Genomic DNA, 12606 nt, shown 5'->3' on the forward strand with positions numbered 1-12606 from the left:
CGCCTCGCTCATTGGAATCATTCCTGTATTCACATATATGATTACGCATAATTTGAATTTCTTGATCAATATTTTTCCCTAAGTAAGTATAAAACAGCGCACGAAACATTTCACATAATCAAAAATAACTGCAAACGTAATGTGTTCCCATCACAAAAACGTTTAACTCTTGTCACAGTTCCTTTGGTGTCAAGATGTTACGACATTATAAAACGTGGTTGCAGATATCTACTCAGATAAGGCACACTAATCGTGAGTTATCATGAGCCCACCAACAGATATGCGCGCAGATAACATTACTTCATTGCACTTTGTTCATTGCGTTATGAAGTTCAGTCGTCGGCAAGCTTTAGAAAGAAACTGGTGTGAAATTTGTGTGCGCGCCTGCAAATACTACACGCTGGTAACTGCGTGGTGTGTACTATTTTCCCTTTTGTACCTTCGGGAATTGCCTGCGCTTTACTTACATAAGGTCATTATCAAGTGAAATTTCTTTCAGTAAACAGCGAAGGCGCATCGTTTGAGTGTCTATCCTGGAACCACTAATTGAACGTCTATTAGAGTTTAACAGACTGAAAAATGTTGAGTTTTGCCGACGAAGTCGCTGGTTTTTGGGTGAGTAAGCACAAAAACGGATCACGTTTACCATACATTTCAGTAAAAGAAATTATGTGATTTCTTACTCACTACGAGCCGTTAAGTCTTCGTTAAATAATGGATAGTAAACGTTATAGTCTATAAGGTTTCTCATAAAATTAAAGTATTTATTTTGAGTTGTGTCTAGTTCTGCGTTTAGCGAACGAGCTCGTTGTTTGAAGCGGATACACGCCTCCTTTCCTTTGATCTAACCTCCCTCTACAAGCGCGCGCGCACGCACACACACACACACACACACACACACACACACACACACACACACACACACACACACACACACACACAGTATTGATTTCCAAATGCCCTGCCATATAAAACATAGACGTAGATGAATAGAGGCAGAAAATAGAATTTATCTTGCGTTTCGTGCCTGTTCTAATGAGCATCACAATCTGGTGACGACTCCATCTAGTAACGGCGAAAGCGAGAAGCTGGAATATGCAGCTTTGCTGAATTTCATCGTCATGCCGGGAGTATGTAAAACTGTAACTATTGTCATGTGATTGTTACGAAAGCTAGCATACAACAGTTGACATCGGTCCTTCACTTCTCTCCACTGCGACCAAGCAGCGGTGCAGGCATGATGGGCCATAAATATTTGGGTGCTAGCTTCTTTCACCGCTCAGCGCGGCTGTAATTGAAACCTGCGGCTGCCGCAAACAGAAGGGCGCTTCAGCGGTAATACTATCTGACGAGGCCGGTGCTGGCTGAAGCAGAAAAGTGACGCTGCTCCGCGAATACAGCGGGAAGCCAGCTGGCATGGCACGACTTCATTTCCACGTCCCAAGGCTCTTCCCTCAGGCTGCGGCCACTTTTCCAACAAGGTAGTGATTTATGTAAAACGAACAACCTAAGTACTATTCAATACATTCAGAGCTCAAAACATCTATTCAAGTTAGATGTTATGGAATAAACTAGCATGGAGCATAAAAGTCTTGAATTGACCACTGTGCGAGAACTTCATAAATGCTTTTTTCGTGCAGCATTCTGAATTATGTTCGTGCCGAAAGCCAAGGATACCCTTAGACGGCGTTTGAACTACTTTGCTAGAAATCATTGTATATGTATCTGGCTCTATTGGCAATGTATGCTTGTGCTGTTGGCGCCCGACTCCGATAAAGCCGATTCGAATCATTGTGGCGGGAAAGAAAGCTATTATTTGGCTAGCAATAGGAGAAGTAATACAGTTCCCGATCACCAGAATTTTCAGCAATGCCCTGGTTTGAATTTTGAAACCCTCCGTAGTGTCTCATGGAGTGAGGGCTTGTGAGGCTGTTGATGGTGATCGGTTCATTGCATGTGGACGTTCAGCTTGGCGGCTGTCTTGGTGCTGTTCGCGATGGCAAGACTGTATGATAACACATGGTTTCACACTCTTCGTTCATCATCACACAACACGACACTACAGTATACACACATTGCAATCATAGATACATTTAAGAAACAACCTTCAGACTTCACGAAGGCTAGGAGCTATTGTGAGCAAGAGAGAAAAAAAGTTTTCAGTTAGATTACTGCCCAATCCCTTTGGATATGCAAGCCAACAACTCCAAAAGACTACACTGTTGTTGTATCTGTCAGTTTTTCAATACATGTCATCGAAGCCCAATAGAAATGAAAAGCAAACTGGTTGTATACGGTAGACACGTCTAATAAAATTCCGTCGATGGTGTGAAATTCAGCTTTATTCGCGAAAATCAAACCTTCCGCCTGTTTCAGGAGCGGAATGAGCTTGTCATTTCGGTTCCTTAAAGTCATGCCGCTGCTGCTGCTGCTGCTGCTGCTACTACAATGAGTTATACGTTCCGCATATGATTTGCACGATTTTTATCGAAGTAATGTGGAGTGTTTGTTTATAGACTATGTATACATGATGTGTTTGTGACATTGGCTCCGTGCGAACCACGTAAAACTTGGCATTGTTACAAAATTCCAAGCAAACTAAAATGTAATAAAAACCACTTATATAAGTAGTGACTCATTTGAATGTAGTTTTCTTCATTTACACAGGCTACTAAGTTTTAATAAAAAATTAATCTGTTTCAGTAGAAGTTATTGTTCAGTATAATGATTTTAGGCTGGATTTAAAATTTGATTTATTCCATGTCAGGCATTTCATGTTCTGCAAATAAGAGATTTTTGTGGCTGCATACCGATCGCATTTCTGAGCAATTATTAGTTTTAGAAATGAAAAATAAAGGTAATTTTTACTTGTAGTTTTGTAGGTGCCGCACCACTTTTCTTCTGCTTGTTTTTGCGCAATGAATACTTTCTTTGTAAGTGGTGACCAGCCTTAGAAAATTGTACCATGGGACAGAAATGATTGGAAATATGCAAAATATGTTAAAATGTTGATTCGTTTGCTCCCTACCTACGAGTTATGCAAAGGGCAAAAGCTGCTGAACTTATTTGTTGCATTCAGTAATACGTTTCTTCCAATTACAGATTTCATCTAAATATCCTTCTGAAAAGCTCACAATATTCTACACTATTTACTGAATTCTGTTCGTAAGCTTCATTGATGGATGATGTTATTCTATTTGTTATACATAATATACTGTTTTATTTATTGTTATAACTAAAGGTGGGTCAACTCTCAGGAAACCAAGTGAATTCTTTGAAAAACAGTAACAACTTGTTCTGTTGCTTACTCTCTCTAACAAGATTAATTACAGAGCTTGTGCCTTCTGCAAAAACTGCAGACGTTGCTTGATGTGTGTTAATTGCAAACTCATTCACACATACAGAAAATATTTGTGGAACCAAAATGAGGCTGTGGGGCTCTCTTAGTGCTTTCCACTGACTCAGTAAATTTTTGTCTTCTTCCAGCATTGTTTGACTTATTCTGCACAACTTTTTGCATTAGATTTATTAAGTGTTAGCCAAACCAGTCGTTCGTAAATCCGTCAATCACGTAAACCATAAGCATTAAGAGGGCATCATAACCCGCACAAACAAACACCTTGAACAGGAGACGAGAAATACCAACAGATGTTTTTCGTTATTTAAGGCACGTAAAGGTGAGTAGATATATAACTGATCTGTGCGACCCTCCCGTAATCCAAAATGTGATGTGCTGAATAAACTGTTTGTACTACTTTGTGACACTACTCTTAGGTGCTTTACTTTGTCGTAATACCTGTGAGAAATCAATTAATGGAAAAGGATCATACGCGGTGTCGAGAAGGTATGGGACAACGCAGTGTGACTTCGTCACGGAAAAATCGTGTCCGTCTATATAGTCGTGATGGCCTGCACAGATTCGGTCTCCTTGGATAGAAGTTAAGGGACGTTTACATGGTCCATAAAAATTGCATATTGCCGATAATATATCCATTCTCCATTGTTGTACACGACAAACTCACGACAACAAATAACTATAAAACATGTGGCTGTATTTAGTATCCTAACTTTTGAACAAAAGCCATACAATGTTGCTTTCGCTCAGACACGTGGCTGCAGCGCTGTCGGTGAGACATAGGAAACAAAGATGAGAACGAGAGGAAAGCATTTAGAGACAGACAGAGATAGTGTCTTGCAGGACGAAATGATCTACGCCTTTGGTGGACAACACTGGTGATCTCTCGGCAATACATTGCCAGTTCCCAGCAGCAGCCAGCGACGTCAACTATATTGCCCAGCCAAACCACAAAATAGCCGTCTATTGCAGCGATGCTGACAGCAACTCTATTGCGGCCAATATTGCCGTAAGTTTTTTTTTTTTAATAGTGTGGAGACCCTCCATGCCCACACCGGCATGATGGCCAACAGAAACAGGTCTACTGCCATCTCTGCAAATTGGTTAGTTTTTACTAAGTGAGGTCTCGCAGGATGTCGGTACTGCGATGTTTGTGTACGTCTGGTTACGATTAACTATTAATACACGCTCACCTGGAGACAGATCAGGTGCAGAGTTGAACAAAGGGTAGCGGTTTGTAGGGCTGAGGGAAAAAAAGTGCCAAGGCACTTTGTTTCCAAGGGAATGAAAGCCGTGCGCTAGTTGTGTCATATTGTAAGAGCAGTAGTGATTTTCTTGCTGCCTGTTACAGGTCATGCAAGGGTAGGCTTATGTTAGTAATGGGTATCAGCCAGGCGGATACCTTTGACGTTATGGAGCAGTGCTACTCGGCAGCTGCAACTGGGTACTGGTGTTAGCTTCTCGATCAGCACCAGCATGCTTGTAACAGTTGGGTTCATCATCTTTTAGTGTCCGATAAGTCATATATGAGATACACAAGATGTAGGGTAGTGTTGGTGGTTTGTTTGTGCGTTATGTGCGAGCTTGTCGGCTTTAATAGCACTGGCATATCCAGTCAATGTTGTTGTTTGCAGGGGCATGCCGATGTAGCCCGTAGGTGTAATAAAATATGTTCTATATAAACGCATCTGTAGAGCACTACAGTGGGCATGGAAGTCTCTTTGTCTACTGTTCACAGAGGGCTCAACTGGTTGTAAGCAAGGAATCACAAACAGCTCGAATTGTAATGGCCACGTGAACCCCAATGCTGGCTGGCTGCGTAGCGATGTGTAGTGACAGCATATGGGTACGATTTCAACTTGTCCTCCAGGGATGGCAGTAAGTGTATAAGAGGTTGTCACGATGGCAATAGGCAGGTAGTTTGCATTGTTGATGGCGATAACGGGCAAACCCTAAGCGCAGTAGTTTAGGACACCACTGGATATAACATGCTATCTTTAATAGTGGTACTACTGAAATGTATTTATGGCATTAATAGCAATCGCTCCGTCAAATAGGTTTTCGAAACGGAGTTACAGTCCCTGCTTCAGATCACTCCACATGCTACGAGAGTTGACTGAAAAGTAATATCTCAACCTTCGTAAATCTTCAACAATTGGTACGCTGCAGGTACTGACTTGTTCCGTAGCCTCTTCTCTACAGCTCCAGTTGGCGAGAAGCCTTAGCATCTAACGGTTGTTTTGTTAGAATGTAAAGTATGGAACCCTGCGCAGACGGTCGGTCAATGCGATTTAAGCATCGTGCTGTCATTGAATTCTTGACAGCAGAAGTTGTTACCCCAAAGGACATTCATCAGAATGAAAGCAGTTTGTGGTGATTGCGTTGATGTGAGTACTGTGCGTCGTTGGGGGAGTAAGTTTAAAGATGTTGAGGCGGTAACCTCTAACCTGTGTGACAAACAAAAAGTTGGACGTCCTGTGTCAGCAACCACAGTGTTTAACAAGCAAAATGTTGACAAATTGATTCAGGACGATCGTCGTATCACTAGAGAGAAATTGAAAGCACAATCGGCTTTTCACAAGAATGTATGGATCACATTGTTTTGCTTGGCTATCGGAAGATCAGTGCACGATGGGTACCCCGGATGCTGACTCCTGAAATGAAAGCGCACAAACTTGAAATTTGCCAGGAACTCATTTCGCGTTACGAGAATGAAGATGCACAGTACTCACATCAACACAATCACCATAAACTGCTTTCAGTCTCTGATGAATGTCCTTTAGGGTGAAACATTCTGTTGTCAAGAATTCAATGACTGCACGATGCTTAAATCGCATTGACCGACCGTCTGCGCAGGGTTCCATCTTAACACTGTAACAGTACAACCGTTCAATGCTAGGCTTCCCGTCAACTGGAGCTGTAGAGAAGAGGCTAGGGAGCAAACCAGTACCCGCCTCATACCAATGATGCAAATTGTTGAAGAGTTCCGAAGGTGGAGGAATTACTTTTCATTCGACCCTCCTTTTAGCAGGACAACATCCACATACGTGTCGTAAGAAACGTGCAAGGCAGCTTCGATAAACGAAGGGTATCGCTACTTCGATGATGGGCATTTTTGCCTGACACCGACCTACCGAACCTATATGATTTACTATATGCGCATTGAAAGAAGATTATCACTGAAGCGGCTGACGGATGTAACTGAATAAATCGAAATCGAATTACATGGCCGATACTGATACGTTTCTGATCACTGCCAACGTTAACTGGCAAACAATACTATCTTCCGTGCGTCTATATATCAACGAAAGCGGAAGTGACACGCGGAGCTAATGATCGTAAATGTGTTACTCGAGCTTCAGTTTAAAATAATCTTATTACTGATATTGTTGGACTCTGCGGATGTGACCTGCTACCTTAAGTTGGTACCAACCGGAAAGCATTCAAAACCGGTCAACATAATTGAAAATATATCTACTCGTGGGTGGGCCGGGCGGAGCGTGTCAGTTGTCTTCTTAGACTGTCAGTGGCGCAGTTGGCCGGCACGTCGTTCAGTACACTCTTCCACCAAGCTCTGTCGATCCTTTACGGATTGACACGCATGCTGAATGAAAGAAGATTCCACTGGAAAGTTGATTCAGTGCACGATGTGCTTACGTTCTGATTGCAGCACAAAACAAAGGCCACTTCACAGCCAATTTTTAAACCCAGAGATCATGCATAGTTTTGAATCCCGATCTTTTATATCTCATCATGTACCTTTGCTGCGGTCCATTGTCACACTATCGACTTGGTGTTGCTATTTTCGCAAATGTTAATGTATGCAGTTCATTCAGGATATATGACCTGTGCCTTGTGTAAGCCATCTTCAGCTCGATGGCGCTTATAGTCTATAGACGGCTGTTATCAGTCACGATATATGCTGAGGATGCCGGGGACAACAATGGAAAGACATTGACTGTATGTCAGCAAACGTGCCGATAACACCCTTGTATTTGTTTGCTTTTTAACCGGACATTACGAAGAAACAATGTATGCAGAGATTGTAATCGGGATGTGACTCTTGTCAGATATTTTCATTGCAAATTATTGTGGGACTGTGATAGGTCAGATGCATCAGATGTATAGTAACGCGACTGCCATTGACTCCTTAAATTCTGTGTATTTGTATTCTCTTCATGAAATTCGTAAATACATAAACCACAACTTATTTGTAATCGCAATTATAATCTGCGAAAATTCCATGAAAATTTTAATTTTCATTTTCAGTATTCTTTGATATTGTAATTCATGTCTATCAGTTGCCTATAAGCGATCAAGTCTTGTGCAACAATTAATGCATCACGCTCGCAATTTTTACGCTAGTTTTTCAGCGTTTATAGAGAAGAGTCCTGGTATCTAAGAAAACCGGAAAAAATGACTCAAAGAACCATTCATACAGCTATACCAACAGTAAATTTATAAACCCTGCTGCCCTTGTGGTTTTTTTTTTTCCTCCGCGTAAAAGTAGAAGTCTCATCGCATCATTTGGTACTTCGTGCACATCCGTAATGTATTCTTCTGATTCCCCAGAACCCAGTTAACTTGTTTGATTCGGCATAAATCGAGCTACCGCATTTCTCATGGACCATGTCCCACAAGTAAAAATATCACTAGAACACACAAATCAGTAGCAACCACATGTGGACTGGCAAGTACCCGTACGTAAAGAATGAGATCTTGAAACAAAACCATGTAAATTTTTTTCAGCAGACTACATTTTCCACGTACCCGAAAAGAAGCTTTCGAAGATACTGATGCGAGTAAATCTTTACCTTGACATTTGAGAATGATTGTTGCTTGTTTCCATCCTTTTGCGCCAAGAACATTACTAATTCCTATGGATAGTTCGTATGAATATTGTAGAATCATGATTTTCGAGGAGACGACAAGAAGTAGATCTACCACATTACTACATCGAAGTGAATATTCGTATGGCACTGAAATAATGTGATCTACATCTTTCCAACGCTAGCAAGCGTCAAATATGTTTTTCTGATATTATGCAAATAAAAAAAGTAAATTTCATGTTTAAAAATGAGTTGTGCTCCTAGTGGACTTTACGTATTGTCGTTATGGAGCATGTCGGCAGTTCCAGATCAAATTTTCAGTGCGCTGATCTGAAACCACTTGGCAGATTACAACTGTATGCTAACTAGGTCTCGAACCTGGGACCTTTGCCTTTCGCGGGCAATTGCTCTACCTAATGAGCACTCATTCTGGATACAACGTCCAGGCTGTGGCACAGTCGTGTCTCCGCATTATCCTTTATTCCAGACGTGCTAGTCCCGCAAGATAAGAATTTCATGAAGGCTCGAAGGCAGGAAATGGGGTTCTGGCGGAAGTAAGGCTACGAGGGCGGGTCGGGGGCTGTGCTCGGTATCTCAGTCGGTAGAGCACTTCCCCGCTGTAGTCAAAAGTATAGTCAAAAGTCACAACTAGAGGGTTGGGTTGTTTGGGGGAGGAGACCAGATAGCGAGGTCATCGGTCTCATCGGATTAGGGAAGGACGGGGAAGAACTCTGGTGCTGACAATTTCCCGTTCCTTGTCTGGTTGTCGAATACAGAAGCTGTTTACGCGAAAGTGGTCCGCTGCTTTCTTGCTTTTAATCTACTTATACTATGCAGCGTTGCACTACGAAGTCTAGGGAACGTTTGTCTTCAGGTTTCTGTACGTCCCCGTTTTCTTAGTCGAGATGTATGAGGCAGTGTTCAGTGAGTAGCCTGAGAGCAACTGAGGAGCTTCATGCAAAAAGAAACTTAATTTGTGCCCAAGTAACCATATCCGATGTAACTGCTTCGTATTGAGATGACCACTTCGGTACCTTCTCTAACAGTAGCTGTAGTGTGGAATTCGTAGCCACAAGGGCCAGACAGAGTGTTGTTGGCATTCTTGTGGCAGACGACGTGCTTGGCTACAGCTGGCGTAGGCGGATGGAACCACTTGAGATTACGGCGATGCTTTACGTAACGCTGTGTCCTCACAGGTGCCGCAGAGCAAGGGCATATTCAGTCTTCATCCAAACAAGCAGATACTATTTGTTGCCCGATGAGTGCGTTTCTCGATAAAACATATCCTATCACACAATACCGCCGTTAAATTACCATTTTCGCAATGTAACTAATCTAATAATAGTGACACAGTTTTCGCAAACAAATAAGATCTCCCGCGTCTTCTCTCACATGAGGCTGGACGACGAAAAATGACTTATGTCACACTGTTGCTTGAATGCATGGAACAATATCCATGATCTGGTTCTTACTGTTGCTGCTCGTTGTTTCCTAATGGCTTGTCACTTTACCTTTAATGATGGGTTATATTAGAAATGAAATCTCCCGCTATCTTCGTGTGGTTACAATTAAGTCCGTTACTAATCGTCGGTAGTCGCAGAGAAAAATTAATTTTAAAGGCACTGAAATGATTACTACATTAAACATTCCTATTTGTTCTTTCTACTCTTTTCAATAATTAGAGGGAAATCCTTACTCACATTTATAACGGTGTGATGTTTAATGAGAAATTTGCATCGTATTGCCTTCACTGGACAGGTCGTTGCTAAATATTTTCAAAAGAAAAACGTGTTTCTTACTTGAATACCTATTTCGTACATTGTTTTTTAGATCTCGCATCCTACGTAATATTTTCACGATAATGCAATAACGGTTTGTTAAAATCGCTGCTTTTCTATGAGAGGGTACTTTTCATGGGACGTGCATCTTTCGATATTCTCTCGTTTGATACAATTGTGACAAAGGTGATACCTGGGCTACCACTTATCGAGGCTTGCCGAGAACAGATACGAGAGTCGGTATCTACCACATCCTGTAGACGACAACAAGGTACAAATTGTGTCCAGTTCTTGGGCTATGGTGAGGACATACACGATTTTTGAGAGGTTTTGTTGCGAATAAGAGACTCTTGGAATAGAAAGAGAATTACTAATTTACAAGCATGGCGGCGTGCGGAGTAAGTACGTAGATGTAGAACATAGCAGTCCTATGACACTGAAGCTCTTAGATCCGTTTACATCGCTAGCGCAGCCTCCACAGTCTTTCCTGCCAAGCACGGCGGTGTATAATGAAAGCGGTAGGCCCCTTTCCACTAGGAGCAGAGTTAAAATCTCTGTCCGGTTAGCGTGGATTAGGTTAACATGGCTTTCCTAAATCATTTTCGCCGGATGTCGCAATGGTTCCTTCGAATAATGTCATTTCTTGTTTCTTTTCCGATCATCCTGCAGTTGTTACAGTCTCCGATGACGCCACAGCAGGCGGGACATTATTATTAGTTTCATATTTTCTTTCGAAATGCAGTGAAAATTATAGGTACAGGAGAGTGAATGGGGATGAGAATTTGTTGCTATCCAAACGCAACAAATATGTACAGATACCTCAAACTCAGAAAACTCTAAGACGAAAGTAAAAATTAAAAAATTTTTTGAAGTACAATGCATGGAGTTTTCACTTCTGTTGGACAACCATGTACGGAGGAAATTAGTGCAGTTGACTTCCACATCATTGTTAAGTAAAATTAGTATACCCATCTTCATTTCCAGTTAAATTGATGGAAGTGAGTTTTGGCGAGGCAGAATCATTTGTACGAATCATTCGTTGACAAACTTTAGAGGCTGAAAAAGTTCTCAGATCAAGTTGTGCCAATTCCATCAGTTGCAGACATGTGGCATCTATGAACTCTCATATAATATCGTGAAGATGTGGTCTCAAGAGTTGACAGATGCGCCGGTCAACCTCTTCAATTATTACCAAGTGCAGGAGACGCTTTCTCCTGTAACAGTTGTTTTTGGCGCTCGGACAAATTTGTGGGGCGCGATAATGGAGAATGTTCCGCCGCAACTTAAGTAGCGCGTTGTTAAGCTCGCATCAGTGGATTTGACTGGATGCTGCTATCGATTTACGTTGTTGGATGTCCAACAGTCGATCGAAAGAAAGCCGTTCTTAAGACATGTCACAAGTCCCGACGGCTAATGAAATATATACCCTATCCATCAATGACCTATGGTTGATGGACCACCTAACGCTCCTATCTGCAGTAACTACATAAATTGTTGTGTCTCTAGGAAACGGTGGAGAAAAATGTTGTTTGGATGCAAAAGCTCTATATTCTGACGCTATTGAAAATCACTTGAATGGCACATTGTAAATAATAAAAGGAGCAGTAACAGACATGTAATTGGAACTAAGGTATTTTTTTACAATGGAATAGCAGAGATCTGTATGAGACAAATTGAGTGATACTCTTCTGTTGGTAGAACAAGAAAGTATGGAATATACATACATTGATTACGAGGATTTTTGTCCTGTTGCTGCGGTCGTGTGAACAGCCAGATGTTAAACTCAACGCCGAGAGTAGCGTAAACGTCACTATCGCTTGCTCCGGCTGCACCAATTTTCGTGAAGCGTTGGCAACATGGCGTTGAAACGACCCCAACGAAACAGAAAAAATCACCAGAGTCAGTGTATTTTTACTCAGTATTGTTGCCAGAGCTACAAAAGTGTTATATCACAAAATCTTCCTCATACAAGTCTGATAATTTGGCGTAAAAAAGCGTAGCTCATCCTTTTTTAAGAGAATGTCATTCAGGTGATACTCCGTAACGTAAGGAGATATGCCTTTTGGACCTAAACAAGTTTTGTATGAACCAGTTCCTTGCCACACCAAAATTAACGTAAAAACTGGTTATTTATTTCAACTCTTCTGAAATAAAATGCAATGTAATACGTAAACTTCATGGCTCTGGTTACAGCCTTCGCATTTTAACGTTGAAGCAGCCATACACAAATGCGAAAACAAATAAAGATGACCGAAACCGGTAATCAACTGTATTACGTCATAATGATTTATAAATTCCCAACGATAGCTGCATCTCCTGTTTGCGCTCATAAAATTAACGTAATTCTTCCGGAAGTCAGAGTTAGATGGAGCATCTTGTATAAATGCGCTCTCGTAAACAGACCGGTTTTTCCGAAACCGCGAGTGACCACATAGGTTCTGACACAGCATCAGAATTCAATAACGGAGGGAGGCACAGCCTCATATTCTATCGGCAGAACTTCGGCAGCGCACTTTTCTGAAGTTGGGACGTATCTGGTGCTACTGTGGCGCAGTAGTTTTCCGAGAAGAGGCGGGACTTATCGGCGCGATATTTAATTCATGTGCTGCCGAGACGTGCGCCGGGGTCATTAATCCGTCGGTGA

At 41.7% G+C, this 12606-nt stretch overlaps 1 protein-coding gene across 4 annotated transcripts in view; it reads left to right on the plus strand.

The window, feature by feature from the left end:
* Positions 1–12606, plus strand: part of LOC126268147 (ETS-like protein pointed) — a 739728-nt gene that overhangs the window by 164976 nt on the left and 562146 nt on the right. For 2 of the 4 annotated variants that reach the window (XM_049973681.1, XM_049973682.1), the window contains exons 1-2: positions 335–414; positions 500–615. The exons of the other annotated variants lie outside the window; for them this stretch is intronic. In XM_049973681.1, coding sequence (XP_049829638.1) covers positions 580–615 — 36 coding nt within the window. In that variant the 5' untranslated portion in view covers positions 335–414; positions 500–579. Of the gene's footprint in view, positions 1–334; positions 415–499; positions 616–12606 lie in introns of those variants that run through there. 4 annotated transcript variants of the gene reach the window in all.

This window comes from Schistocerca gregaria, chromosome 4 (assembly GCF_023897955.1).
Source record: "Schistocerca gregaria isolate iqSchGreg1 chromosome 4, iqSchGreg1.2, whole genome shotgun sequence".
Taxonomy (NCBI): domain Eukaryota; kingdom Metazoa; phylum Arthropoda; class Insecta; order Orthoptera; family Acrididae; genus Schistocerca; species Schistocerca gregaria.